Source organism: Cynocephalus volans, chromosome 3, assembly GCF_027409185.1.
Source record: "Cynocephalus volans isolate mCynVol1 chromosome 3, mCynVol1.pri, whole genome shotgun sequence".
Classification (NCBI taxonomy): Eukaryota; Metazoa; Chordata; class Mammalia; order Dermoptera; family Cynocephalidae; genus Cynocephalus; species Cynocephalus volans.
Window position 1 is genome coordinate 6703686 of NC_084462.1, and position 27286 is coordinate 6730971.

At 39.5% G+C, this 27286-nt stretch overlaps 1 protein-coding gene across 7 annotated transcripts in view; it reads left to right on the forward strand.

Moving 5' to 3' along the window:
- ZNF331 (zinc finger protein 331) overlaps positions 1 to 19181 on the forward strand; it is a 56727-nt gene extending 37546 nt beyond the window's left edge. For 5 of the 7 annotated variants that reach the window (XM_063090271.1, XM_063090269.1, XM_063090273.1 and 2 more), the window contains 5 exons: positions 3846 to 3917; positions 11374 to 11479; positions 11890 to 11959; positions 13224 to 13350; positions 15813 to 19181. In XM_063090271.1, the coding sequence (XP_062946341.1) occupies positions 11951 to 11959; positions 13224 to 13350; positions 15813 to 17068 (1392 nt within the window). In that variant the 5' untranslated portion in view covers positions 3846 to 3917; positions 11374 to 11479; positions 11890 to 11950 and the 3' untranslated portion in view covers positions 17069 to 19181. Of the gene's footprint in view, positions 1 to 2824; positions 2875 to 3000; positions 3147 to 3845; positions 3918 to 11373; positions 11480 to 11889; positions 11960 to 13223; positions 13351 to 15812 lie in introns of those variants that run through there. The other 2 variants (XM_063090276.1, XM_063090275.1) reach the window with 2 other exon arrangements.
- Positions 19182 to 27286: the final 8105 nt, after the last annotated feature.

Here is a 27286-nt window from a genome sequence, read left to right on the forward strand (position 1 = left end):
ATTCTGCCCAGCAGGCCTTTGCATTCAAACTTTCCTTAATGACTAGAATGTACCTGCACCCCATAGTTCTGGTTCTTTTTGTTAATTTTTTTTTCTAATTTGGGACTCCCTTAAATTTTATATAATGGGAAAAAATGCATACCTGCTGCCAAAAAATTGAGTTCCCTAAGATTCTTCCATATAAAATAATCTTAAAATTACCCATAATTGTACCATCCAGAAGTAATTATTGTTAATATATATATGTATATCTGTTTCTAGTCCTACACTTCCCCTCTAGGCATAAGAGTGTTTTTGTTTCTGAAGCATTAAATCTTACTAATTAATCATACAAATGAGTCAAGGACTGTCCAAATTGTAGTTTTTGAAAGGAATCTAATCCAGCCATGGATCACATCATACCCGTGTGCATATAGGAAGAGATGGGGCATGCCACTGATCATTCTCTTACTGTGAGACACCTGTCGCATATTTAAACTTTATGGATTATATATGTATCATCTGATGATAATTCCATGGCAACCAACTGTCAAAAACTACAGCCCTTCAGATTTAGTTTTTCTACCATTTTAATGTTTCTTTCACAGAACATGACAATAATAACTGATGCCTGGTGCCCTACATGTATGCATTTCAGAAGTAGTATTTCCATTACTATTTGAACAAATAACAAATCCAAGATATATGAAAAGATATTAGTAACTGAACATATTCACAAATATCTCCCATATCACATAGAATACACAATACAGCCTCTTGCTGATGTTCTCAAATTGGCATCTTCTCAGATTAGATTGTTTACACGAGATTTTTTAGGCAGAATCATGTCTGTTCTATGAGTTGGTTGAAAGTACATTCCTTCCTTATGTGTCTTAGAATCTTATTTGCTAATGTTGCTAATTAAAAAGAATTTCATTCTTAACATCAGGCTCTGAAAGTTGTTTTAGTTACCATTCATTTTACTGAAAGCTCATTTGACTTGAGTTTCTTTTATTTTTATTTTTATTTTTTTTTTTGGCAGGCAGCAGATTTTCACTTTTTATTTTTATTTTATTTATTGGATATGAATATTCATGGATGAGTCTCTTATTAAAAGTGGATTAAGAGATGTGTAATGTTACTGATCTTCAATAATAACAGCTAACTTATATTAAATGATCACTACATATCACTGCATGTTTTTTTAATTGATTGTTTTGATGATACATTTTCACAAAATTTACACAGCTTATGTCATACTGTAACAAACTGGCATATTATCACTGTGTGCTTTAGACAGATTATCTTACTTAATAATAGTTGAGACAGTCATGCCTTGTACGATTTTATTCTAATTTTACCAGTGAGGAAACAGACACTGTGAGGTTAATAACTGTCAGAGCTCAGATTCACATCCTGAAAGTCAGATCACAGAGCCTGTGTTCTTAATTTCACCAAAATATCACTGCTCAAATTATACATACCCTTTAAATCTACCTTCTTCATTTGGTAATTCACCATAAATTCTTCCTCAATTAATGTGAATGTCATTATTATTATATGCCATTATATAGCAGGCCATAATTTAATCTGCTCTCTGAAATATTTCAATTCTTATATTTTTCATTTTTAAAAATTATTCTCTGGAGCTGGCTGGTTAGCTCAGTTAGAATGTGGTGTTGATAACACTGAGGTCAAAGGTTTGGATTTCCTGTACCAGCCAGACACCAAAAAAAAAAAAAAAAAAAAACCTCTGGAAATTCGATATAACGTAGATAGATTATATCAATATTAATGTCCTGGTTATAGGTATTATACTGTAGTACAGTCACCGGTTGGAGTAACCCAGGAAAGGTCCAGAGGATCTCTGGGTATTATTACTTATAACTACATGTGAATCTGCAATTCTCTCAATTTAAAAAAAAAAAAATCCCAGAAAGAAACTATCTCTGAGCATACTTGGGCATACATCTGTGTACTACTATAACTATCTCTTTGGAATAAATTACAAGAAGTAGAATTTTTATTCAAAATCAGACTTTTTTTAAGTTCTTGCAATATGCCAAACCCTTTGATTTTAGTACAAGACAATGAGTGAAACGGCATAGCTGCTGCCTCCATATTTCTTATAATTCATCAAGGAAGGAAACTGAATAGGAGCTCAAGCCAGCCTGTGATCAAGACTTGGGATATTGCCCAACAGGTGCTAGGAAGGGCACATCATTTCTGAGGATAGCCATGTCTTGACTGACATCACTCGCTCTAGAAGCCAGAACAGGGCCAAGTGTGGATGGCGCAGCCCCTCTTCACACAGGAACGGGTGTTTGGAGGAGCAGGATGTGCTCAGAGTAAGACTAAACGTCCTGACCACCAGTCTCAGATCCAGATCTCAGGCACCTGCCTAGAGAATGAGCTGGACTACATTTCCCAGAGGTCTCTGCAGCTCGGCCCCAGTAGGAGCGTGCCGAGCTGCCTGCTGGGACACGCAGTGTGTTTAGTATCTGGTTTCCCTGGATACCGACTTGCGTGCTCCTCAACCCTTGCGCCCCTCCCGATGTTTGGGGGGTGGTGGGCACAAACAAGGAGATGCTTCTAGGAGGAACCCAGCTCGGGGTGCGGCAGGGGATGACAGTGAGGGCGCGGAAACAGCCTCAGCGGAAGATGGAAACGCTTGTGTGCGCCTGTGTTTGTGTGCGTGCGCGCCCAGCCGGATGGGTCTGGGCCCTGTCCTTGCGACTCGGATGTGCGCGCATGCGCGATGTCCTCGGCCGTGTTGGCGGGGACCACGTGTGCGAGTGTATGACGCACTTGCGTGGGAGTGTGCGCGGGGCCCCATCCCCCTGTGTGACACAGGTGTGCGTGTAAGCGTCACAATGGCCATTGGGGTCCTGCTGGGTGAGCATCTGTAGCAGTGACGCAGCCGCCGTGTCTCCACGACTCTGCAGTAATATACGTGTGGGGGGGCTTTGGTGGGGAGAGTGACGGGGGCAATGCGTGTGATCGTGACGCACTTGCTGTGAGAGTGTGGAGGTGACGCAGTCGGGTTCTCGCTTCATAACTGTCACAGGTGTGTCTGTTCAGGTGACTGCGTGCTGGAGCCTTTCATGTGTGAGCGTCTGTCGGGGGTGAAGCAGCCGGCAGTGTCTCTGCAACTCTGCTTTTGTGAGGTACATTGGTGTGGAATCTTCGGGATGGCATGGACAGAATGTGTTTGTGTACCTGACAGATGAATGTCGGCACTGCTATGGGGTTAGCAGAGCTGAGCAGTGGCTCACTGATGTGGGCTTCTGTGGGTGTGACAAAGCTGGAGTATGTCTCATGACAGCGTGTGAGATTGTGAGGCTGTGACTGGTGCGGGTTTATGCTTGTTTGACTGGTTAATTGGGAGGATGGTCCTTAGGGTGAGCACAGGTGTTTGTGACAGAGTAATCTGTGTTTCTAGTGTCTCTACTGCTTTCTGTGTCTCCAGTTTCTAGCCAAGTTAGAACAGTGCCTGAGAACAGTGGTCCCAAAAGGATGTCAGAGCCTGGATCCTGTCATGAAAATGACCAACCAGGAGAGCATAGTCATGAGATGACTGTTTTAGAGTCAGAAGTGCTCTCCATGCTGGCTACCTGAATGACAGGAAGCAGTGGCCTCAGGAGTAGAATTCCTTTTGTAGGGGGAGGTAGGAAGAAGGGTAGCTGCATGTTTCAGAACCCCATTTACTAGAGCCTAGTCCTAAGAAATCTCTCAAAAACTCAGATCACAGTGCTCTCTGATTTGTGTTGTTTATGTGATCCTGGGGCAGATGTTCCTTGGAGGGTATTTTTTAATGTAGCTTGCACTCCTGAAAGACTCTAGTGTCTCATTCTTATTTCCCCTAGGCCAGCTGTCCTTCAGGAAAAGCATCCTGAGGAGGAGGAAGAATTGTTACACATCTTAAAATCCAGATTCAGGTGAGTTTCCTTTTTTTCATTAAATAATTTTTGTTTATAGGATTTAGGACTAAACTTAAGATGTAGATTACCAAGATTTCAGTCCTTTTCTTGCCTCTTCCTTGCTTTTTGAGTTTTCTGAAGATAGAGTTGTGATGAGGATTAAATGCATTAACATACACAAAACCCATATAACAGCCTCCCGGAGTATAATTGCTCTGTAATTACTAACTGTTGTTATGCAGTAAGCCTGGATATTTATACCAGGAGCAACATACATATGAAGGTGGGTACTTGCAACTTTACAAACCAACCAGAGCCTCAAATGATCTAGAACAAGAATCCTTACCCTGAAGTCTTTCCTGGGAAATTGTATGCATATTTATTATAAATGTTTTGTCAATGTGGTTTACTCTGTAATTTTATGGTATTAAGGAAAGTGTGTGTGCCACAGAGCTTTAGACCCATCAGTCTAAAATCAAAGACTGAGGCTGGCGAGGTGGCTCAGTTGATTAGAGTGTGGTGTTATAATTACCAAGGTCAAGGGTTCAGATCCCCGTACAGGCCAGCAACCAAAAAAAAAAAAAAAAAAACCAAAGACTGTGTTACCTTGACCACAATTAGCATTCAGACTGATGGAAATAACTAAGTAAATCATGCCACATTCATGTTATAGAGTTCAGCTACAAAGTATGTTTAGAGATAGTCATAAGAAAGAAAAATGCGTGTGACATATCAAGAACGAATAGTTATTAACAGTAGTATGCATAAAAAATTTTAATTACTTAGAAATCCCATTTAATTAAGGTACTTTTTAAGTATTATATCCAACATGACATTTAAATTGATTGTTCAGTAAGCATGCCCACATTTATTGAGCACCTTCTCTGTACCAAACTCTTCTGTCTGCTTTGCACACATTCATTAATTTAGTCTTTCAGTTCAGGCTACTATAATAAAGTGTCATAGACTGGAACATTTATTTCTCATAGTTCTGGAGGCTGGATGTACAAGATCAGGGTGCCAGCATGGTTGGGTTCTGATGGGGGCCCTCTTCCAGACTGCCTACTCCCTGCCACCTTCTTACTGTATCCTCACATGGTGTAACAGGAGCTGAGAGCTCTCTGGCATCCTTTCTTTTTTTTTTTTTTGTCTTTTTCGTGACCGGCACTAAGCCAGTGAGTGCACCGGCCAGTCCTATATAGGACCCGAACCCGCGGCAGGAGCGTCGCTGCGCTCCCAGCGCTGCACTCTCCCAAGTGCGCCACGGGCTCGGCTGGCATCCTTTCTGTAAGGGCACTAATCCCATTCATGAGGACTCCACCTTCATGACCTAATCTCCTCCCAAACACCTCACTAACTAATATCATCAAATTAGGTATTAGGATTTCAGTGTTGGGATTTGGTTGGGACAAACCATTGGATCCATTGGGAGTCTGCAGAGACAACATAGTTACATTGTTGTGTTCAGTGTCTGATTGTATTGCTGAAACACAGTGAAAGGATGTTCAAGATCAGAGAGGTGATTACTGGTTTCAGTGACTTTTTTTTCAATTTTGGGCCTTATGTTAGTTTGCTTTTGCTGCTGTAACAAAGTACCACAAATTTAATGGTTTAACACAACACAAGTTATTGTTTTACAGCCCTAGAGGTCAGAAGTCTGAAATGGATCTGACTCGGCTAAAAACAACATGTTGGCAGGGCTCTGTGGTGTTCCTGCTTGGAGGCTTTAGGAGGCATTCTGTTTCCTTGCTTTTCTCAGCTTCTAGAAGCTGCCCACACTTCTTGGCTCATGACCCTTCTTCCATCATAAAAGCCAGCAATGACAAGTCAAATTCTTTCCCCATCCTATCACTGACCCTGCTTCTGTCTTCACATCCTTCTGTTCTTCTGACCCCCTGCATCTTTATGATTACGTTTGGCCCACTGATATAATTCAGGATAATCTTCCCTATCTTTAAGTCATTGATTAGAAATTTTAAGTCCATCTGCAACCTTAAGTTCCCTTTACTGTGTAGGGTAACATATTTACAGGTGCAAGAATTATAATATGGACATCTTTGAGAGACAATTATTTTACCTTCCACAGGCCTATCCATTCAGAGTTTCCATAATGACTACAATGTACCTGCTCCCTCCATGACTGGGGTCCTTTTCTAGTTTTTTTTCCTACTTTTGGACTATCTTGTTATATTTCTTACTTTTTTTTTTTTTTTTTTGATGGCTGGCTGGTAAGGGGATCATAACCCTTGACCTTGGTGTTACAGCACCATGCTCTAACCAGCTGAGCTAGCCAGCCAACCCTTTGTTATATTTCTTATAATGGGATTAAGCAGGCTTACTGCGAAAAAAAAAAAACAGTCTCTTAAGGAGCCCATAAGAAGAAACTTGAAATTACCCATAATTATACCATCCAGAGATAATTACTGTTAACATTTTCATGTGTATGTTTCCAGTTCTCTCTGCCTCTGAGCATGTGTATATTTTTGCTTCTGGAGCATTGTAGCTTGCTAATTAATCGAGTAAATGAGCCAAAGGCTATCCAAGTCATAGTTGGTAAAAGGAATCTAAAACAGTCATGGGTCACATTATACATGAGAGCATGTGAGGATAGGTGGGGCATGATCATTCTCTTGCTTTGAAAAACCTCACATGTTTACACCTTATAGGGTTACTAGTACCTCATTTAAAACTAATCCGTAGCAACAAATTATCAGGAAAGACAGCCTTTCAGAATTAGGTTTTCTGGGATTTTAATGTTTCTTTCACAGAACATGACAATAATGACTGAGTGCCTTACAAATACAGGTTTTACAAGTAACATTTGCAAGATTATATGTACAGGCAACAAATACGAACTGTATAAGTAACATTTCCAAGATATACGAAAAATAATAAGATGGCAATAGTTAAAATGGTCACAAATATCTCCCATATCACACAGAACACACGATTCACATTAGCCTCTTATGTTCTCAAATTGGCATCTTCCCAGATTAGAATCTTTTTTTATTTTTTTTATTTTTTGTTAAAGGCAAGTTAAATAAGGTAGTGGGAGTGGAGAAGGAACAAAAAAATCTGTAACTGGTTGTGATCAATTAGTTGTATACGTCACTAGAGTGCCTAATTAGATTCATTAAACGAGATTTTTTATGCATAATCATACATCTGTCCCACTAGTTACTGGTTGAGAGGGAACATTTACTCCTTATGTGTCTTAGAATCTTGCTAATGTTGCTAATTAAAAAGAATTTCAGGGGCCGACCCCGTGGCGCCCTCGGGAGAGTGCGGCGCTAGGAGCGCAGCAGTGCTCCCGCCACCGGTTCGGATCCTATATTAAGGATGGCCGGTGCACTCACTGGCTGAGTGCGGTGCGGCCCATCACAAAAAGACAAAAAAAAAAAAAAAAAAAGAATTCCATTCTTAAGATCAGGCTTTTAAAGTTGTTTTAGTTAGCATTCATTATATTAACAGCTAATTTGACTTGAGTTTCTTTTAGAATAATGAATTAAGGGATGTGGAATGTTATTGATCTCCAATAATAACAGCTAACTTATATTAAAAAATCATTACATATCACTGCATATTTTAGATAGATTATCTTAATAGTTGAGACAGTCATACATTGCAGTATTTTTTTTGGTGACTGGCTGGTACAGGGGTCCAAACCCATGACCTTGGTGTTCTATGGCTGCACTCTAACCAACTGAACTAACCATCCAGTCCCTTCTTGTATCTTTATCCCAGTTTTACCAGTGAGTAAATTGACACTGTGAGGTTAAAAACTGTCAGAGCTCAGATTCAACACCTGAAAGTCAGACCACAGAGTCTGTGTTCTTAATTTCACCAAAACATGTCTACCCAAATTATACATACCTTTTTAAATACATACATACCTTCTTTATATTCTTAAATACATACATACCTTCTTTATTTGGTAATTCATCATAAATTTTCAGTTAATATGGATCGATATTATTAGTAAATGAAGTCCATGCCATTGTATAGCAGACCATAATATATTTATATGTACTCTACTAGGAGATTTTTTTTTTCTAATTTTTTCACTTTTAAACATTATTCCCTGGAAAATCTGGATAAGATGTATCAATGTCAGTGTCCTGTTTGTGACATTTTACTATAGTTTTACAAGGTATAAGCATAGGTATAAATCAGGTAAAGGGTACCAGTATCTCTCTGTATTATTTCTTATAATTACATGTGAATCTACAGTTATATCAATTTTTTAAAAAAAAAGCTTTCCCAGAAGAAAAATTATTCTCTGGGCATTCTTAGGCATTACATTTGTGTGCTACTGAAGCTACAGTCATGCACCACATAACAGCATTTTGGTCAACAGTGGACATATACAAAAGTGGTCCCATAAGATTATACGAGTAATGGAGCTGAAAAATTCTTACCACCTAGTCACATTGTAGCTAACATCATAGCACAATTACTTTATTTTTTTTTTTATAAAGTTAGTGTACCCTTAGTGTGCAGTGTTTATAAATTCTACAGTAGTTTACGGTAATGTCCTAGGACTTCACATTCACTCACTACTCACTCACTGACTCACGCAGAGCAACTTCCAGTCCTACAGCTCCATTCATGGTAAGTGCCCTATGCAGGTGTACCATTTTTTATCTTTTCTATCGCATTATTATTGTACCTTTTCTATATTTAGATACACAAATATTTACCATTGTATAACAGTTGCCTACAGTATTTGGTACAATAATATGCTGTACAGGTTTGTAGCCTAGGAGCAATAGAATATACCATGTAGCCGAGGTGTGTAGTAGGCTGTACAATCTAGGTTTGTGTGAGTACACTCTGTGATACTCGCACAATGACAACATTGCCAAACGATGTATTTCTCAAAACATATGCCTATCGTTAAGCAACACATGACTGTATTTCCTTGGGATAAATTCCAAAAAGTAGAATTCTGTGTCATAATCAGGCTTTTGCTAACTGCCTGCAGTATGCTAAACCCTGGGATGTTAGTACTTGAAATGAGAGAATGACTACAAGGACATAGCTGCTACCTGTACATTGTTTATAATCCAGCAAAGAAGGGAAACTGAATAGAAGCAGCTCAGGGCAGCCTATGAGCAAAGAGAGAATTCCAGGTGATGTGCTTCGAGAGGTGCCAGAAGGGGGCGTCATTCTGAGGACACTCACTATGTCAGGTCCTGACCACGTAATTCTGAATGCATGGGCTCTGTGCGGAGGTAAATGGGATTTATTATCTAACTTTTATACCTTACATATTCTTTCTCATAATGTTTGATGCAAAGTGAAAACCAATAGGGTAAGTTGATTAGCAATTGACTGCAGGCCACCATGACTGAAAGGACACATTAAAAGGAAGCAGCATCAAGAAAACTCTCAGTATCTTTAGGGCATTTCTTGGAATTTTAGCAATTCTTTCCAGTCAATGCTCCAACATAGGCAGGCATCACAAGAGTTGGCTCAGGTATTGTTAAGTGACAAGAAACAAAGAAAAGTCACTCAGTAATTTAAATTAATCCAAAATTAATGTATTCTGGGTTTTTTCTGTGAGTTCAGGGGGAGACTCAGAAAAAATGGAAAAAAAAAAGGAAAGAAATGTTCTGTCTTTTGAGAGCCTAACAGCCTTTTAATAAATTTACAAGAAATAAATGCACACACACATTTATATATGTTAAGGCAGTGCTTGACTGTTACAACAACTAGTGAAGTGCACTTAAACAGAAAGAAGAAACTCAAGATCAGAGGGTGTGCCGCGGTCACCAATATCTCCCCCAGGTTCGGTTGTTCTCTAGATGGACTCAGAGGACTCAACATAATGAGTATAGTCCTACTCGTGGCTAAAATTTATTCCAGTGAAAGGATGGATATAAAGCAAAATCAGAGGGAAAGCACACATGGGACAAGTCTAGAGGAAGCCAGGATCAGTCTTCCATGATCCACTCCGGTGGAATCTCACAAGATGTTATTAATTCCTCTAGCAACAAGTTATGACAGCCCCTGTTCTATGTTGTCTACCAGGCAAGCTCACCAGAGCCAGGGAGTCCAAGGTTTTTGTCCTGGTTCGTTCTCATCCAAACACTCTGACTAGCATATACCAAAATCCCATACTCTCAGGAAACCAAGTGTTCAGCATGTCACATTGTTTGTACAAATGGTTTAGGCACAGCGAGCCACTCTCATCTGTTAAGGAACAGTGAAATACTCTGGGGTTTAGTTCCCAGGTGCCAGCCAAGGGCCGATATTGTGAACAGGTATAAGCATAGCAGTTTCAAGTTCACTGTGTTAACTCTTTTCTGCATAAGAGATATATAACTTACCAGACTTTTCCTATTTCTCTATTTCTGTTTTTATATCTTTATTTTATATCTCTGTTTCTATTATCTTATGGTTGCTCTGTCAGTGTGTGTGTGTCTCTATGTCCCCACCCTTTCTCTCTCCCCATATAGATGTATATGTGTATATGTAGATATAAATTTTTATATTCATATGTAGAGTTTTAGAAATATATCATTGTGTCATCACATAGCCTATCTTTCTACTGACAGTATGTCTGAAATATCTCTCATGTCTTTAAGTATTTCTTCCAAGTTAGCATTCAGTAACTACTCACTGTTTTACATTGACATTCTGTGTGTATCTATAGTCAGCTTTTCTGGATTTTAGAATATTGAACACTGCTTTTGGAGGGTGGTGACCAACATGTCAACCCAGGAGTGGGAGCTGTTGTATCCCCTCCTCTTTTCTATTTCCCATTGCAGCCAATAAAAGCTGTTTGTATGATGAAAAAAATAAATAATTTTAAAAATAGATAAATAATGAACACGGCCTGAGCAGTTTCTTCACCCTGTTTGCCTGTCATGTCATGAGTGACATCACTCAATCTGGAAGTCAGAACAGATCTAAATTTGGATGACACAGCCCCTTTTCCACCTGAAAGGTTGTCTGCAGTGGTCAGGATGTGCTCACAGTGAGTCTAAATACACTGAGCATCCATCCTCAGATCCAGATTACAATGCCCCCTAAGCAGAGTTAGCTAACCTGTGAGGTTTGAGGGAAAAGTCTCCACCCAAGACCACGCTCACTTCTGACACCAACTTCAAGTTTGGAGGGTTCCCCAAACCACCTTAAGGTTCAATACTTTGCGAGAAGGACTCACAAAACTCACTGAGAGATGTTTTACTCATGGTTACAGTTTATTACAGGGAAAAGATGCAGATTAACATCAGCCAAGGAAAGAAGCACATAATTTGAAGTCCAGGAGGGTTCCAAACATGGCACTTTTATTGTCCTCTCCCTGTGGTGTCAGGACTCATTACTCTGCTGGCATTGATGTGTGACAACAGGCACTGACTACTGTGAACTAAGGAAGCTCACCCAAGCTTTGATGTCCAAAGTTTTTATTGGGGCTTCAACCTGTAAGAATGATCGACTGACTGATTATCTACATCATTAATCTCAGTCTCCAGGTTAACTGATACTGCGTTACCCAAAGCTCCCACCTGAATCACCTAGTTGGTCTTTCTGGAGTGGCCAGCCCCCCTTGGAAACAAAGACATTCCTATCAGGTATGACATAGATTACCTCTTAGAAGCTGAGTGCAAAGGGCAGACCTCTCTTTGAGTGAAGCCAAATTTTTTACTACATCCTCTGCCCTCCCTCCCCACCCCTTCTCCTATAGGAAGCTGGTCAGAAATTCTCCTGCTGAAATGTCTGGGTATGTCTTTAAGGCCAAGGAAAAAAATACACACACACACACAGCTCCTCTTCTTTGCTGTGTGCAGCTGGGTGTCCTGGGGTTTTAGGAAGAGCCTGGTTTTCTCCAGAATCCTCTTAAACTTCCCCAGATGTGTCATATTTGTGTGTGTGTTGGGAAGCCAAGATAGAGAAACTAAAAGGTAATATTAAATGACTTGGGGAATCCAAAGGACACCTGGTTTTAATGTCTCTTTTTCTACTCCTGGCTCTGGCCTCTCAGATTTTGTGTCTTCTGTAGAAGAAGCCCCAGGAGGACTGATCAGTTCTTGAATTCTAAAGCTATGGCCCACGTAAGTGTGCATTTCTCTTTCCTTCTTAAAATGTGGTATTTAGGTCTTATGGATATTTTTGTGAATTATCTGAAGCCTTCTTTCTACCTAAGCAAGCCGCATCTAATTACCTACTTGCCAGTTCTTCCTATTCCAGTGAATAATGCCATATACCCCATGTGTACCTTTTTGGCTAATGTTTACTTAATCAGTGAACAGATTTTTCAGTATATCCTGTGTGTTCAGATTTTTGGTCGAGAGTGTGATGGAGCAATGAAAAAGCAAAGTCTTTTGAGGGAAGTATTTAAGTCAAGTCCATGGTTTGATGAGTTAAATGTGTTGGTCCCTTTTGACCACAAGAAACAAAGGTCAATAAGAGGAAATGTTCATATTTGTTGGTTTTAATCTTAGTGTGTGGTGAGATCTCAAGATTTATAAGGCTTTTAGAATTGGATAGGGTTGTGATTAGGGCCTATGGACAGAGATCATGTTGTTCTTGCCAGGGAAATTGAGACGTAAATTTTGTCACTGAATGGACCTGCCAGACGTCCACATGATTCTGAATCATTCAGCACCAGTATCCTCTGAATCAGGAACAAGGAAGAGGCGAGGCAGGGGTGGTAGATGGTAACAAACACAAAGACCATCCAGGATGGAGGTAGCTGATGATCCTGTACACCCAGAATTGGAGAAAACCTTAGATGTTTTGTTCAACCTAAGTGTATAACTATGATAGGCTAAATCCGACTTGTCTGTATGATGGAATTAAAAAAGCGCTTTTGTCATTACAAAGAAAGACTGCTTAAAATATAATCTGGTATGATGATGAACTTGAGGCTTGAAAGCATTCTAACATTCAAGCTCTGTTTTATAAAATAAAAGATTTTATATTACAAACAAAAATCTCATGACTTTTTTTTTTTAAAAAGGGTACTGTAGACATCCACACTTGTGGAGAATTTACAAGGCAGGCATGTAACAGACTGTGCTTATAAACAAGAGGAGAACTTGGATTGTTTTATCCACTTCCTGACAGGTTTGAATAATTAAGAATTACACAGAGTACAGGTCATTTTCTCTGGAGCAGTAGGGCTCTTCAGTCACATGTCCATATTCTGCTTAAGTCACAGTTACAATGTCCTTACTGCCCCCCCTACCCATATCACAGGCATTTCTTCTACTCACTGTGTTCACCCATACCCAGAGCGTAGCTTTTTGTCTCCTTTTCTTCATCTATAAGCTGTTCTTTTCATTTCATCAAGAATATGTGTTTTTATATTTTCAGGGTTTGATAACATTCTCAGATGTGGCCATAGACTTCTCTCAGGAGGAGTGGGCCTGTCTGAACTCTGCTCAGAGGGACCTATACTGGGATGTGATGTTGGAGAACTACAGTAACTTGGTCTCACTAGGTAAGTTGCCTGCCTCAAATCCCTGGACCCTGCTTGCTGGAATATCAGCTCTCCACTGTGACAACTAGAATTTCAAGAAACTAGTTGAATTTCTTCTATTCCCAAGGAATGTTTTGAGCTATGTCAGTATGGAAATGAGCAGGCTATGTGTTTGATATAGAGTGGATCGGACAAACAGAATTCATGTAAAACTAAAGTGGAGCGTATTCCACTTTCTACACAGTGTACCTGCAGTTAGAATGAAAGTTACAATCCATAAACTTTGAGTTAAACAATGAATGACAATATCTTATAAACATCTCAGGAAATTTGTTTTTCTCGTGGCAAAATAACAGTAATATTAATAGCTAATATTGGGCTTTCTCTTTTGTCATGCACTATTCTAAGCATTGTGTGTGTGTGTGTGTGTGTGTGTGTGTACATTTCATTTCATTCTCACAAGTTTATGAGATAGGCACAATTATTATGTCTCTTTTAGAGGTGAGTATGTTGAGGCACAAAGTGACCTGGTCGGACAGAGGAGACAGGAGCTAGAATTGAATCCAAGAATTCTGGTCCCCAGAATCCCTTCTGTCAACCATGTTCTACTTGCCTCCAGGGATGATAGCTACAGGAGTTTAAAATAATATGCTTTTCCTATCTATCTGGTTTCCTGTTTGTTCTTTCATTCTTTCTGTCAATGAAGTCTTTATCAATATCATTTTGACTTTTAGGTTATTACAAATTTGACTAATGCTCAATCAAAAAATGTTTGAGCTTGTAATTTTTTTTTAAGTCCTACATCATGTGGCATTTGTTTTTGTAAAAGCAGGACATTTCATTTCTAAGCCAAATGCAGCTTCCTTATGGAAGCAAGGGAGAGAACCTTGATGGTTGAGGCGAAAGGCCCAGAGGAGAGGGAAAGCCAGTCAGGCCAAGAGCAAGCTATCTTGACAAAGAACGGCCCAGATGGGCAGGGAGCAAGCATGCCCCTGAAGTGTTTGGGAAGCTCCCTACACAGGTTCAGGCCTAAGGCCTCTAGGGAGGAAATAAAGGTCTCACCATGACCTTTATCTTCCTCCCATTTTTCTCTTATTTTTCTTCTCAGGTTTCGCCCCCATTTCATGTGTTGTTGATGGTGCTGGTAGACCACGCCTTGAGTAGAAAGGGTGTAAATAACATGATCCTCTGCCCTTTGTAACTCCTGAAAGTTGGTTGTTATCCTAATTTTAAGTGCTTTTTTTCTTTTAGTTAGTTTTTGGCAGCACAGCTTCCAGGTGCTATTATGTTCTTCCATCATGAGGCACCTAATATCTGGTTATAGCTCTTTTTGTGCTACTAGCAGTCACTGACACTCAGTACCTATCCATCATTTCGTTGAGGGGTTAAAATGGCAATATTCTATCATTGCTTCTTCATTTATTAGCTGTAATTATTAAAGAAAAATTTTGCTCCATCTACTTGTTGCTTACACAGTGGCATTGTTCATATTGGATAAGAAGGATAAAAACTTTTTTCTTTTTCTTTAATTACCAGTTTTTATGATAAAGGATTGGCTTCCTAGCATGCTCCAAATTTGGCCGTTAAACATTTTTTTTGTTTTGTTTTGTTTTGTTTTGTTTGACTAGTAAGGGGATCGCAACCCTTGGCACGGTGTGGTCTGCACCATGCTCAGCCAGTGAGCGCAACAGCCATCCCTATATAGGATCCGAACCCGCGGCCTTGGCGCTACCAGTGCCGCACTCTCCCGAATGAGCCCCAGGGCCGGCCCCCATTAAACATTTTTTGATGTCATTATGAACTCATGGATTTAAACATGTTTGATGTTTTTCAGTACTTTGCAATTAACATCCTTGTTGATTTTTAAGTTCTTCTAAGCTTTTCCTCATAATTCTTTTAAACTTTTCACATCTTTTATTAAATTTAGTCTTCACATTATTTTTTTGGTTGCTTTTGAATTTTGGGTCTTTTTATCCAGAATTACTTGTAATTATATTACTAACTAATATGTATATAGATATAGCTATATATTTATATATAATTTACAAATTATATATAAATATTAACATATATATATAAATTTCAGAATATTAGTTTTTTACACAGCTATTCAACTCCTTATTCTTATTTTTTACAGTAGTTCTATACTTGATTTTTGGGTTTTCCAGGTATATCATCATATCATACAAATGACTACAAATCATACTTGTTTTCATCTTCACTTTTGAGATTTACCCCTTTAATTTATTTTGTGTCAGCTGATAGGAAATAATAGGACTAATAATTGGGATCTTTTTCATGTTTGACTACAGCAGGAATGGCTTCAGTGTTCCCTCACCAAGTATTACAACAAGACCCATAGGTGATTCATTTTTATCCTACTAAAGAGTTTTTATTTCTACTAGAGAAGTTTTTGGTTTGTGGTTAGGTTTGTTTGTTTTTCTTTCTCTGTAAAGGAAACAAAATATGTTATTCTTTTCCAGATTTGGAGTCAGCATATGAGACTAAGAGCTTAGCTGCAGAAAAGAACATTTCTGGAATAAATTTTTCCAAAGGGAATTCAGATGGAAAAAGTAAATCCCTTGGCATTAACTGGATGCGGGAACGTGATCCTGCAGGACCACGGGGCTCTCGAGAGGGACGTTTGAATCAAAAGAAAATCAGCAGAGGGAAAAGGCCTACCAATAAAGAAAGTACACCTTCTAGATCACAACAGAGACATCATAATAAGGCGAGTTCCTATGAATGTAAGGAATGTGGGAAGGGTTTTAGTCGTGGCTATCAACTTAGTCAACATCAGAAAATTCATACTGGTGAGAAACCTTACCAATGTAAAGAGTGTAAGAAGGCTTTTCGTTGGGGTAATCAGCTTACTCAACATCAGAAAATTCATACTGGTGAGAAACCTTATGAATGTAAAGATTGTGGGAAGGCCTTTCGATGGGGCTCAAGCCTTGTTATTCATAGGAGAATTCATACTGGTGAAAAACCCTATGAATGTAAGGACTGTGGAAAGGCCTTTAGACGTGGTGATGAACTCACTCAACATCAGAGATTTCATACTGGTGAAAAAGACTATGAATGTAAGGACTGTGGGAAGACCTTTAGCCGTGTATATAAACTTATTCAGCATAAGAGAATTCATAGTGGTGAGAAACCCTATGAATGTAAAGACTGTGGGAAGGCTTTTATTTGTGGCTCAAGCCTCATTCAGCATAAGAGAATTCATACAGGTGAGAAACCCTATGAATGTCAAGAATGTGGGAAGGCCTTTACCCGAGTCAATTATCTTACTCAACATCAGAAGATTCATACTGGTGAGAAACCTCATGAATGTAAGGAATGTGGGAAGGCCTTTCGTTGGGGGTCAAGCCTTGTTAAGCATGAGAGAATTCATACAGGGGAGAAACCATATAAATGTACAGAATGTGGGAAGGCCTTTAATTGTGGCTATCACCTTACCCAGCATGAGAGAATTCACACTGGTGAAACGCCTTATAAATGTAAGGAATGTGGAAAGGCCTTTATTTATGGCTCAAGCCTTGTTAAGCATGAGAGAATTCATACAGGGGAGAAGCCCTATGAGTGTAAGGAATGTGGGAAGGCCTTTAGTCATGGCCATCAACTTACACAGCATCAGAAAACTCATATTGCGAAATCCTATGAATGTAAGGAATGTGGAAAGGTATTTAATCATTTAAACCATCTAAGAGAACATCAGAAGACTCATAACAGTTGAAAACCCTTTTGAATACAGTAGTCCCCCAATCCTCAGTTTTGCTCTCCATGCTTTCAGTTACCCACAGTTAATACAGTCCAAAAATATTAAATGGGAAATTCCAAAAGTGAACAATTCATAAGTTTTAAATTATGCACCATTCTCAATAGCATGATGAAATCTTGCGCCTTCCAACTCCATGAGCCTGGACCAGGAATCCTCCCTTTGCCCAGCATATCCATGCTGTATATGCTACCTGCCTGTTCATCACTTAGTAGCCATCTCAGTTATCAGATCGACTGTCATGGTACCGCAGTGCTTATGTTCAGGTAACCTTTATTTTTCTTGATAACCCAAAGCGCAAGAGTAGAGATGCCAGCAATTTGGATATGCCAGTAATTTGGATATGCCGGCAATTTGGATATGCCAAAAAGAAGCTAAGTGCTTCCTTTAGATGAAAAGGTGAAAGTACTCAATAAGGCAAGAAAAAAAACTTATATGCTGAGGTTGCTAAGATCTACAGTATAACAAGATTATTTTGAGAGAGAGACCACATTCACAGAAGTTTTACTACACTATATTGTTATAATTGTTCTATTTTATTGTTAGTTAATTGTTGTTAATCTCTTACTGTGCCTAATTTATAAATTAAAGTTTAGGTATATATGTATGTACGTATAGGAAAAAACGTAGTATATATGGTGTTCATTACTATCCATGGTTTCAGGCATCCACGCGGGGGTCTTGGAGCTTATTCTCCTGTGGATGAGGGGGAACCACTGTACAAAGAATGTACAGGGCCGAGCCCGTGGTGCACTCGGGAGAGTGCGGCGCTGGGAGCACAGCGACGCTCCCGCTGCGGGTTCGGATCCTATATAGGAATGGCTGGTGCACTCACTGGCTGAGTGCCGGTCACGAAAAAAAAAAAAAAAAGAAAAGAATGTACAAAGTCGTCTAAACTACGTTCATTCCTTCCTCAACATTAGGAAAGTTTATGATATAATTTAACATAAGAAAGCCTTCCCTGGCCACTCTTCTACTTATAGAATATCAGAAGTCGTACTAGAGACAAACCTGGAGAGTGGAGAAATCGTTTTTTCTTAATGATCACAACATACTCAGTGTAAAGTATGTGTTTTTATTGTATAGTTTAATTTAGTGGACGCGCGGAAGCCTACCCATACCATTCTGTCTTTACCACATTTCAGATTCGTTCTAGGGAATAACCCTGCTAATGTAACGTGTGTGGGAAAGCCTTTAGTCATGGCACACGCCCCACCCATTGTCATCACCGTCCCACCTCTTTGCTCCCTGTGAGACACTGACCAAACTGCTCACTACCCCTGTGCATTGTTTGTAAAATGTACATTATGTGCGTTATTTGTACATAGGGATAATCACATCTACCTAAGACTGCTATTGTGAAAATTAAATGTTTGGTACATGTAAACTCCTGGAAAATGTATTTGGAATATTGTGTAAGCCGAACAAATATTAGCTATTGTTCTTATGATCATTCCCATTAGTGTTGCTCTAAGTGAATTGTTACAAGAACCCCTCTCCTCCCTCAGGTGCAGTGAGTTTAGAAAAGACTATCAAACTTCTAGAAGAAAACACAGGAGATTACTGTCACAACTTTGGGTTAGACAGTGATTTTGTAGTATGCAAAAGATGCTAAACATAAAATAGTGTCGTTAGACTTCATCAGAGTACAAAGTTCTGTTCATCAGATAATGCATTAAGATAGGCAAAAGGCAAGAAGTAGACTGGAAGAAGGTATTTGCTGTACATATACTTGACAAAGGACTCACAGAAAATATAAAGAATCCCTCATGAATAAAATGACAAATGAATTAAGAGGGGGGAAAACTTAAACACTTCACAGGAAATCACCAAATGGCCAATAAGTAAGTGAAAATGTGTTCAACATCATTACTCATCAAGGAAATGCAAAGTAGAGCAACGTGATGTCACTAGACAGTCACCAGAATGGCTAAAATTAAAATCACAATAACTAAGAGTAAGTTTCTAATGTCTCATCACAAAAGTCGATAAATGAGGTGTGGATATGTTAATTGGCTTGATTTAATCATTCCACATTGTATACGTACATCATAACATTGTACTTCATAGATGTGATAATTGTTATTTATCAATTAAAAATATTAATAAAGAAGAAATATTACATATGATCTTGTCTCTTTGTTGGGTATTCAAACATCCCGTTTAGGAAGGAATGGGCCAGAGAACTGTGGTGGTCCCGCAGCAGGACAGGGAGGAGGGAGGAGAGTGGACTTTGGAGGAGGGGCGATGGCCCAGGACAGAGTCCTGGGAGAGTCAGAGTCGAGAGCGCAGTTAAGCTCGGGAGAGACCTGAGCTGTCATCAGATGGTCCTAGAGTGAAGGCAGCATTATCTTGGGGAAAGGACTAGAACCCATAATAGGAATGAGGATATGGATAAGGAGATCTAGAGCCCATGGAAATGAGTTTGAACAGGTTGGGGAGAGCCTAGGAAGTGGAGAAGGAACGGCTAGAGCTCAAGGACAAGTTCTGCAAGTCTGAAGAAGGATAGAGTCCAGGACGGGAGCCTTTCAGACTTGGGGAGGATTTGGATGCTCATGAGAATATCCTGGCAGATCTAGGACAGATGCTAAAGCTAGTGGGAGAACGTTCAGCACAGGATTGTGGTGTGATTAAAGCCCAGGAGTGCCCTATAAAGGCTGACAAAGGATGTGCAATATAGAATTGAAGTAGAACTTATGTTTGATTTACCTCAGGGTTAGGGTTACGTTTCAGTTCAAGCTACTTAGTCCGTGGGTTATGAATACCTTAGCATTAAGTTAAAGATCTGGAACCTCCAAGAGTAGGAAGTGAGGGAGAGTGTTTGGGGGAAGAGTGCCAGACCCAGGTTTCACAGCTGGATTCCTTTCTGGACTAGGCTTAAGAACCTGTAATAAGCATCCCTTGTGGGAGTTATCCTTAGTGTCCCCTTCTCCTACGGACCCTATGCCAACAGCAGAAGGGGCTCAGTGTCCCCTCACAACCAAGAGCTACATGCATGTGTGGGCACTGCCCTTCCAGACTCTTCCGTATGAAAAGAAGGAAATGGATGAGGTATGAAAAGAAGAGCAAAGGAAGGAGTATGAGGTGGCAGGAGAGAAGTGAGAGGAGGAGGAGCTGGAAGGTTAGTGATGGGAAGGGGAGGAGGCCCATAAAGAGGATGAAAACAGGAGGAGGCCGGGAGAATGGGAGGACTGCAGTGGGGAGAATACTGGGAAATAAGAGGAGGTGGTGCAGGGGCAGGCCTCAGGTGAACCCAGCCGAGGGTACAGGAGCACACAGCCTGGATGGTCAGGGGTAATTGAGGGAAGGCAATATGGAAAGAGTGTGCATTAGTTAGGACTTGGTTCAAGGAGCAAGAACCCTTATTCAAAGCAGCCTAAGGGGACGGTGTAGGAAGGTGGGCTGAGGACCTTGGCCACGACCCCCAACCCCCCACCCCGACATCCACAACCAACCCAGCAAGGACCACCAAGCCATCACTGGAAACACCGTGCACTCCCAAGCCAGGGAGGTGGGAGGGCCGAGGGCTTCAGCCGTACCCGCCTGACATCTGCATCCAGCCCAACAACGACCAAGCCACCACTGGAAGCCCCCTGGTCTCCCCTGCAAGAATGAGGGGGTGCCACGGGCCTCAACCACACTCCCCCTTTCTCCTCCCACCCTATTTCCTTCTCCCTTTGCCTCTCCCCCTCCCCCACACCTGCTCCGCAACATCTTAGAATGTAAAAAAAAATAATAAACAAAAAAAGAAAGCCCAGAAGTATCACTGCTTGCCTCAGGTGGACTTAGGACTCCCAAAACTTCAAGACATCTGCCTCGAGTTTTGGCTCTGCTTTCTTAAGAGTAGCTTTTATGCTGAGACTGCACATGGTGGTCCTGACTGCTTACAGGATCCCACTATACTTAAGAGCTTGCAGTTCCAGGAAGAAAAGAAACATTTCCAAATACGTCCACAGATTTCACACAGTGGGGTCTCACTGACTGGTTTATGAGTCTATCCTGGAAACTATTCCTGTGGCAAGGAAAATTCAAAATATCTGAGGTGCCAGCCAAGCTTCATAACCACCTTGAAACTCAACTGAGGTTCACAGAGGGTGGGGCTGGGGTTTTTAAACTAAGAACAGCAGGAGCTTCCAGATACTGGGCAGCAGAATCTGTAACTGTCCACCCCAGAGCGGGAACCAGAACGTTACTACATTCAGAAGAGGCTGACACCATGTTGGGGGCAACTTCCTGTCCTTTTTTACTTTAAAAATTATACTCTTACAGGGCCGGCCCGTGGCTCACTTGGGAGAGTGTGGTGCTGATAACACCAAGGCCATGGGTTTGGATCCCTATATAGGGATGGCCGGTTAGCTCACTTCAGGGAGCATGTTGCTGACAACACCAAGTCAAGGGTTAAGATCCCCTTACAAGTCATCTTAAAAAAAATAAAATTATACTCTTACAAAGAACAATAAAATCCCAGATGGAGTGGGAGGTGGCCATGAAATCAAAGAGCTTTATTAAGGTAGGTAATGACATGTTTCAACCTGGCCTGGCTTACTGAAATCACAATTTTAACAATGACTCTGTTCACTAGAGCTTAGAAATTTGTCATAAAACTCCCTACAACTTCCATTTTACACAAAACAGTTCATATATTCTCCAAACAAGTATTTTCTAATTTGACAACAGGTATAATTTTTTTTTTTTAAGTGTCCATCTGGTCCCCATTTCTGGGGCTTCACCACACTATACTATTTCATTAGCATTCTATGCAAAATTCCAATTCTTTTCTCCAGCACTTAGTGTTGCTTGCCTGACCATTGCTCTAGTCTTCAGTACAATGCTATCCAGCCAGTGTTTCTACTTCTTGCTTGGTAACCAGTCTTATGTCAGCATTCAGCCTTTCCTGTATTTCTCCCTAAACCTTTATTTCCTCTTACCTGAAAGATTCCCTTTGTTCCACAATTTCAACTTTAAAAACCTTCAGGCTCCTTCTTTGGATTATCATCTTGATCTTCCAATTCCAAATAAATGGTAGCCTCCTAGTGGCTGCCACTCTGGTATCAGAATAGTTTGGATAAGTTCCTTCTCACTGCCTGTATTAGTCCATTTCTGTTGCTTATAACAAAATACATGGAACTGGGTAATTTATAAGAAAACGAAATTTATTGCTTGCAGTTTCTCAGGCTGGGAAGTCCAAAGTCCATCTGATCATGGCAACAGTGACCCAGAGGTCTCACATTGCAAGATGGTGGAAGCAGAGAGAGACAGAGAGAGACTGACAGACTCTCCTCTTCTTTTAAAGCCCTCAGAACCATTCCCCTGACCACCATTTTTAATCCATTCACTAGAGCATGATCCTATAGTCTAATCTCTTCTTCACAGCTCCACCTTTCAATCACCATAACATATCTTTCCTCCCTCTTAACAGTCACAGTGGGGACCAAGTTTCTAATACACAAAGCTTGGGGGACACAATCCAAGGTTCAGTGAGTTTTAGAGTGATGTAATTCAATCCATTAAGCTGCCCAATAAAGCACAAGCACATAATTTTTTCTTCAGCTACCTCATCTGATAGAATAAGGTTGAAGTCACGTCCATGCAGTTCACTGTCTGTTTGCTTCTGGTGCATATTTGAAACAAATTTCTATTTTTGCTAATTTATTGTCTGTGTACCCCATCAGAACACGAGTATACTGAATCCTGTGGCCTTTGTAGGCTTGTTCTGAATCCTGACCCCTTAGAACACTACCTTGTAGTATAGTCAAGAAATGTATGCAGAATGAATGAACTGTACTGAACCTCATTGACTCTAATGATCCATATACCAGCATTAAAAAAATAAGGATAAGGAAAAGGTGGTATACACACACACACACACACACACACACACACACACACACACACACACACACAATGGAATACTACTCAGCTATTTTAAAAAATGAAATTCTGCCATTCCCAGCAACATGGATGAGCTTGGGGAAGATTATGTTAAGTGAAGTAAGCCAAGCACAGAAAGAGAAATACCACATGTCCCCACTCATAAGTGAGAGGAAAGGAACAGAGGAAGGAAGGAAGGAAGGAAGGAAGGAAGGAAGGAAGGAAGGAAGGAAGGAAGGAAGGAAGGAAGGAAGGAAGGAAGGAAGGAAGGAAGGAAGGAAGGAAGGAAGGAAGGAAGGAAGGAAGGAAGGAAGGAAGGAAGGAAGGAAGGAAGGAAGGAAGGAAGGAAGGAAGGAAGGAAGGAAGGAAGGAAGGAAGGAAGGAAGGAAGGAAGGAAGGAAGGAAGGAAGGAAGGAAGGAAGGAAGGAAGGAAGGAAAAGAAAGAAAGAAAGAAGTTGAACTTTCAGATGGAGAGAACAGACCTATAATTACCTGAGGTGACAAAGGTGTAAGGGGCAAGGGGGCTAGAGAGTAATTGGGAAAAGGACACAAAGAATAATTATGATTTGTAATGATGAACATGCTTAAAATATTAATTTGATCATCACATACTGTTCACAAATACTGATAGTCAACTCTGTACCCCATAAATATGTATAATCAATGATGTTTCAATTCAAAAAATACATTTTAAAAATTATTTTTAAAAAATAACCCCCCCAAATAAATAAATAATAAATACTTTTATTTGCCATTAAGGATTTATCTAAGTAGCTGTTGCAAGAGCTCATGGGATCTCATCAGACACGACAGAGGCCAAAAGAGCAGGCAGGGAGGGGAGATGTTATATTTAAAGTGCTATCTGGCAAAACTACCTTCAAAAAAGAAAATAAGACATTCCCAGATAAAGGCTGAGGTGGTTCATTGATAGCAGATATGCCCTACCAGAAATGCTGAAGGGAGTCCTTCAGGCTGAAATGAAAGGATACCAGACAATAACTTGAAGTCATACTGTAGAGAAAATTCAAAATTAAATTCTTACTAACTTGTAAAATGCCTCTGTAACTAAATGTGCTTATCTCCCAAGGCCTCCCAGAACTCAGCCTACCTAATAATCAACTGCCTGCAGGCATTTCTGCTTGTGTAATCTTGCTAGCCTTCCCCACTTGCCTTTCTAATTTTTCCTGTTTGCCTAAGTCACATGGGTGAGAAAGAACTAAAATCAACAGCTGTTTGTCTAAGATGCAAGATTAAAACTAAGCCTATAGCCTATAAAAACCCTGTCAAACTCATGTTCAGGGTCCAAGGATTTCATAATGAGAGTTCACCTGGGTCCCACACGTAATAAACCTTCTGACTCTCCAACTTTCCAAATGTCTGGAGCCTTTCTTACTGAGTTCATTCCATAACAATACAAAGAAATGGTAATTAGATAGGCAAATATAAAATCCAGTATTATGGTATTTTTAAATTTTAACACCTTTTTATCTCTTACATGTTCTAAAAGATAAATACATAAAAATTTGTAAATCTATGTTAGCAGACACAAAATGTAGTTTAAAATAATTTGTGATGACAATAATATAAATGGTGAAATTTTATAACAGTGGAGTTTTTGTATGTTATTGAAGCTAAGTTGATATCAATACAAACTAAATTTAGAATGTTAACTACAATCTATGGTAGCCATTAAGAAAAAAATTATATACATGAAAGGAAATCAAAATTGTTCACTACAAAAAATCAAACACAAAAGAGGGCACTAACTGATGAAACGAGGAGCAAATAAAAGGTATGACATACAGAAAACAAATAGCATTATGGCAGAAGTCCTTTCTCATCAGTCTATTTTAAGCATAAATGGGTGAAACCCCCCAAACATGAGAGAAAGTGACACATGGATAAAAAAAAAAATGTTCCAACTATATGCTACATACAAGAGACTCACCTTAGATCCAAAGACACAAATGAAAGGACAGAAAAAGATAATTTACGCAAATAGTAACCAAAAGAAAGCTGAGATGGCTACAAGAGTAACAGACAAAATAGTCTCTGAATCAAAAACTATTACAAGAGACAAGGACATATGTTTAGTCACTTCATTAAGAAGACATAATTATAAACACTGTCTTAGTCTGTTAGTGTTGCTATAACAGAATGCCTGAGACTGGGTAATTTAAAATAAAAGAGGTTTATTTGGCTCAAAATTCTGGTTGCTGGAAAATCCATGACTAGGCAGCTGCAACTGGCAAGGGTCTCAGGCTGCTTCCACTCATGGCAGAGTGGGCATATGCAAAGAGATCACATGGTGAGAGAGGAAGCAAGAGAGAGAGAGGGGAGGTGCCAGGCTCTTTTAACAACCACCTCTCAGGGGAACTCACACACCTAAGAGAGGGCATTAATCTATTCATGAGAGATCCACACCTATGACCCAAACATCTCCCACTAGGCCACATCTCCCAACACTACCACATTAGGGGTCAAATTTCAACATAAGTTTTGGAGAGGACAAACATCCAAACCATAGCCCCCAAATACATGAAGTACATGGGTAGAACTAAAGAGAGAAATACTTCTATAATAATAGTTGGAGACATCAACACTCCATTTTCAATAATAGATAAAACATTTAGACAGAAGATCAATAAGGAAACTGATACCTCAATACTAGAAACCAATTACATCTAACACTCCATTGACAAGAGCAGAATACATATTCTTCTCTAGTGCACATGGAACATTCTCCAAGATAGAACATATGTTAGGCTACAAAACTAGCCTTGATAAATTGAAAAAGATTAAATTCATGGAAAGAAAATTTGAACACAATAGAATGAACCAAGAAATCAATAACACTGGGAAAGCTTTCAAACTGACAAATATGGTTATGCATCACTTAACCAGAGAGCTGTGTTCTGAGAAATGCATTGTTAGGCAATTTCATCGTGTGAACATCACAGAGTACTTACACAAACCAAATGGTACAGCCTACTACACACCTATAATTTTATATACCACCACTGTGTGTACAGTCCATCATTGACCAACACATCATTATGCAGTTCATGACTGTATTTGAAAATTAAAAAACACACTTAAACTATGGGTCAAAGAAGAAATTAGAAAGAAAATTAGAAATTACTTAGAGATGAATAGAAAATGTACCAAAACATGGAATGCAATGAAAGAAGTAGTCGGGATGAAATTTATAGCAGTAAAAGCCTATATTAAAGAAAAAAAAATCTCAAATCAATAACCGAACTCTACACCTTAAAAAACTCAAAAAAGAAAAATAAACTAAACCAAAAGCTAGTAGAAGGAATAAAATGGAAATAAGAATTAAAGCAAAGATAAATAAAATAAAGAATAGAGAATAGAAAAACAATACAGAGAATGAATGAAACCAAAGGATAGTTCTTTGAAAAGATCAACAAAATTGTCAAACCTTTAACTAGATTAACTATAAAAAAAGGACTCAAATAACTATAATCAAAAATGAAAGAAGGGACATTACTATTGACTTTACAGAAATAAAAAATACTATGAACAACTGAGCACCAAAACCCAGATAACCAAATGAAATGGACAAATTCCTAGAAACACTAACTACCAAAACTAACTCAAAAAGAAATAGAAAATCTGAATACATCTATAACAAATAAGGAGATTGAATCAACAATTAAAAGCCTCCCAACAAAGAAAAGTCCAGGATATGATGACTTCACTGGCAAATTTTATCAAGCATTTAAAGAGCAATTAACACCAATCTTTATCAAACTCTTCCAAAAAAAAAAAAAAAATGAAGAGGAAAGAGCCCTAGCTAACTCATCCTACAAGGCCGGCATTACCCTGTTTCTAAAGGAGACAAAGATATTACAAGAAACTGCAGGCCAGTAGCCCTTGTGAATATATGAGGGGTCTTCAAAATGTTCATGGAAAGATTCATATTGTATTTTAATTTTATTTTTCCAGATCTTTTAAAAGTAGTTTCATAGATGCAAAGAATCCTCAACAAAATACTAGAAAACCAAATTCAGCAACACATTTAAAGGATTAGACAAATGACCAAGTGGGAATATCCCAGGAATGCAAGGGTGGTTCAACATACTAAAATCAATTAATTTCATGCATCACATTAATACAATGACTGAAAAAAATCACATGATCATCTCCATTAATGCAGAAAAAGCCTTTACCAGTGCTCAAAAAGTTTCAGAGTTTTAGGGCCAGCCCATGGCTCACTTGGAAGAGTGTGGTGCAGATAACACCAAGGCCACGGGTTTGGATCCCTACATAGGGATGGTC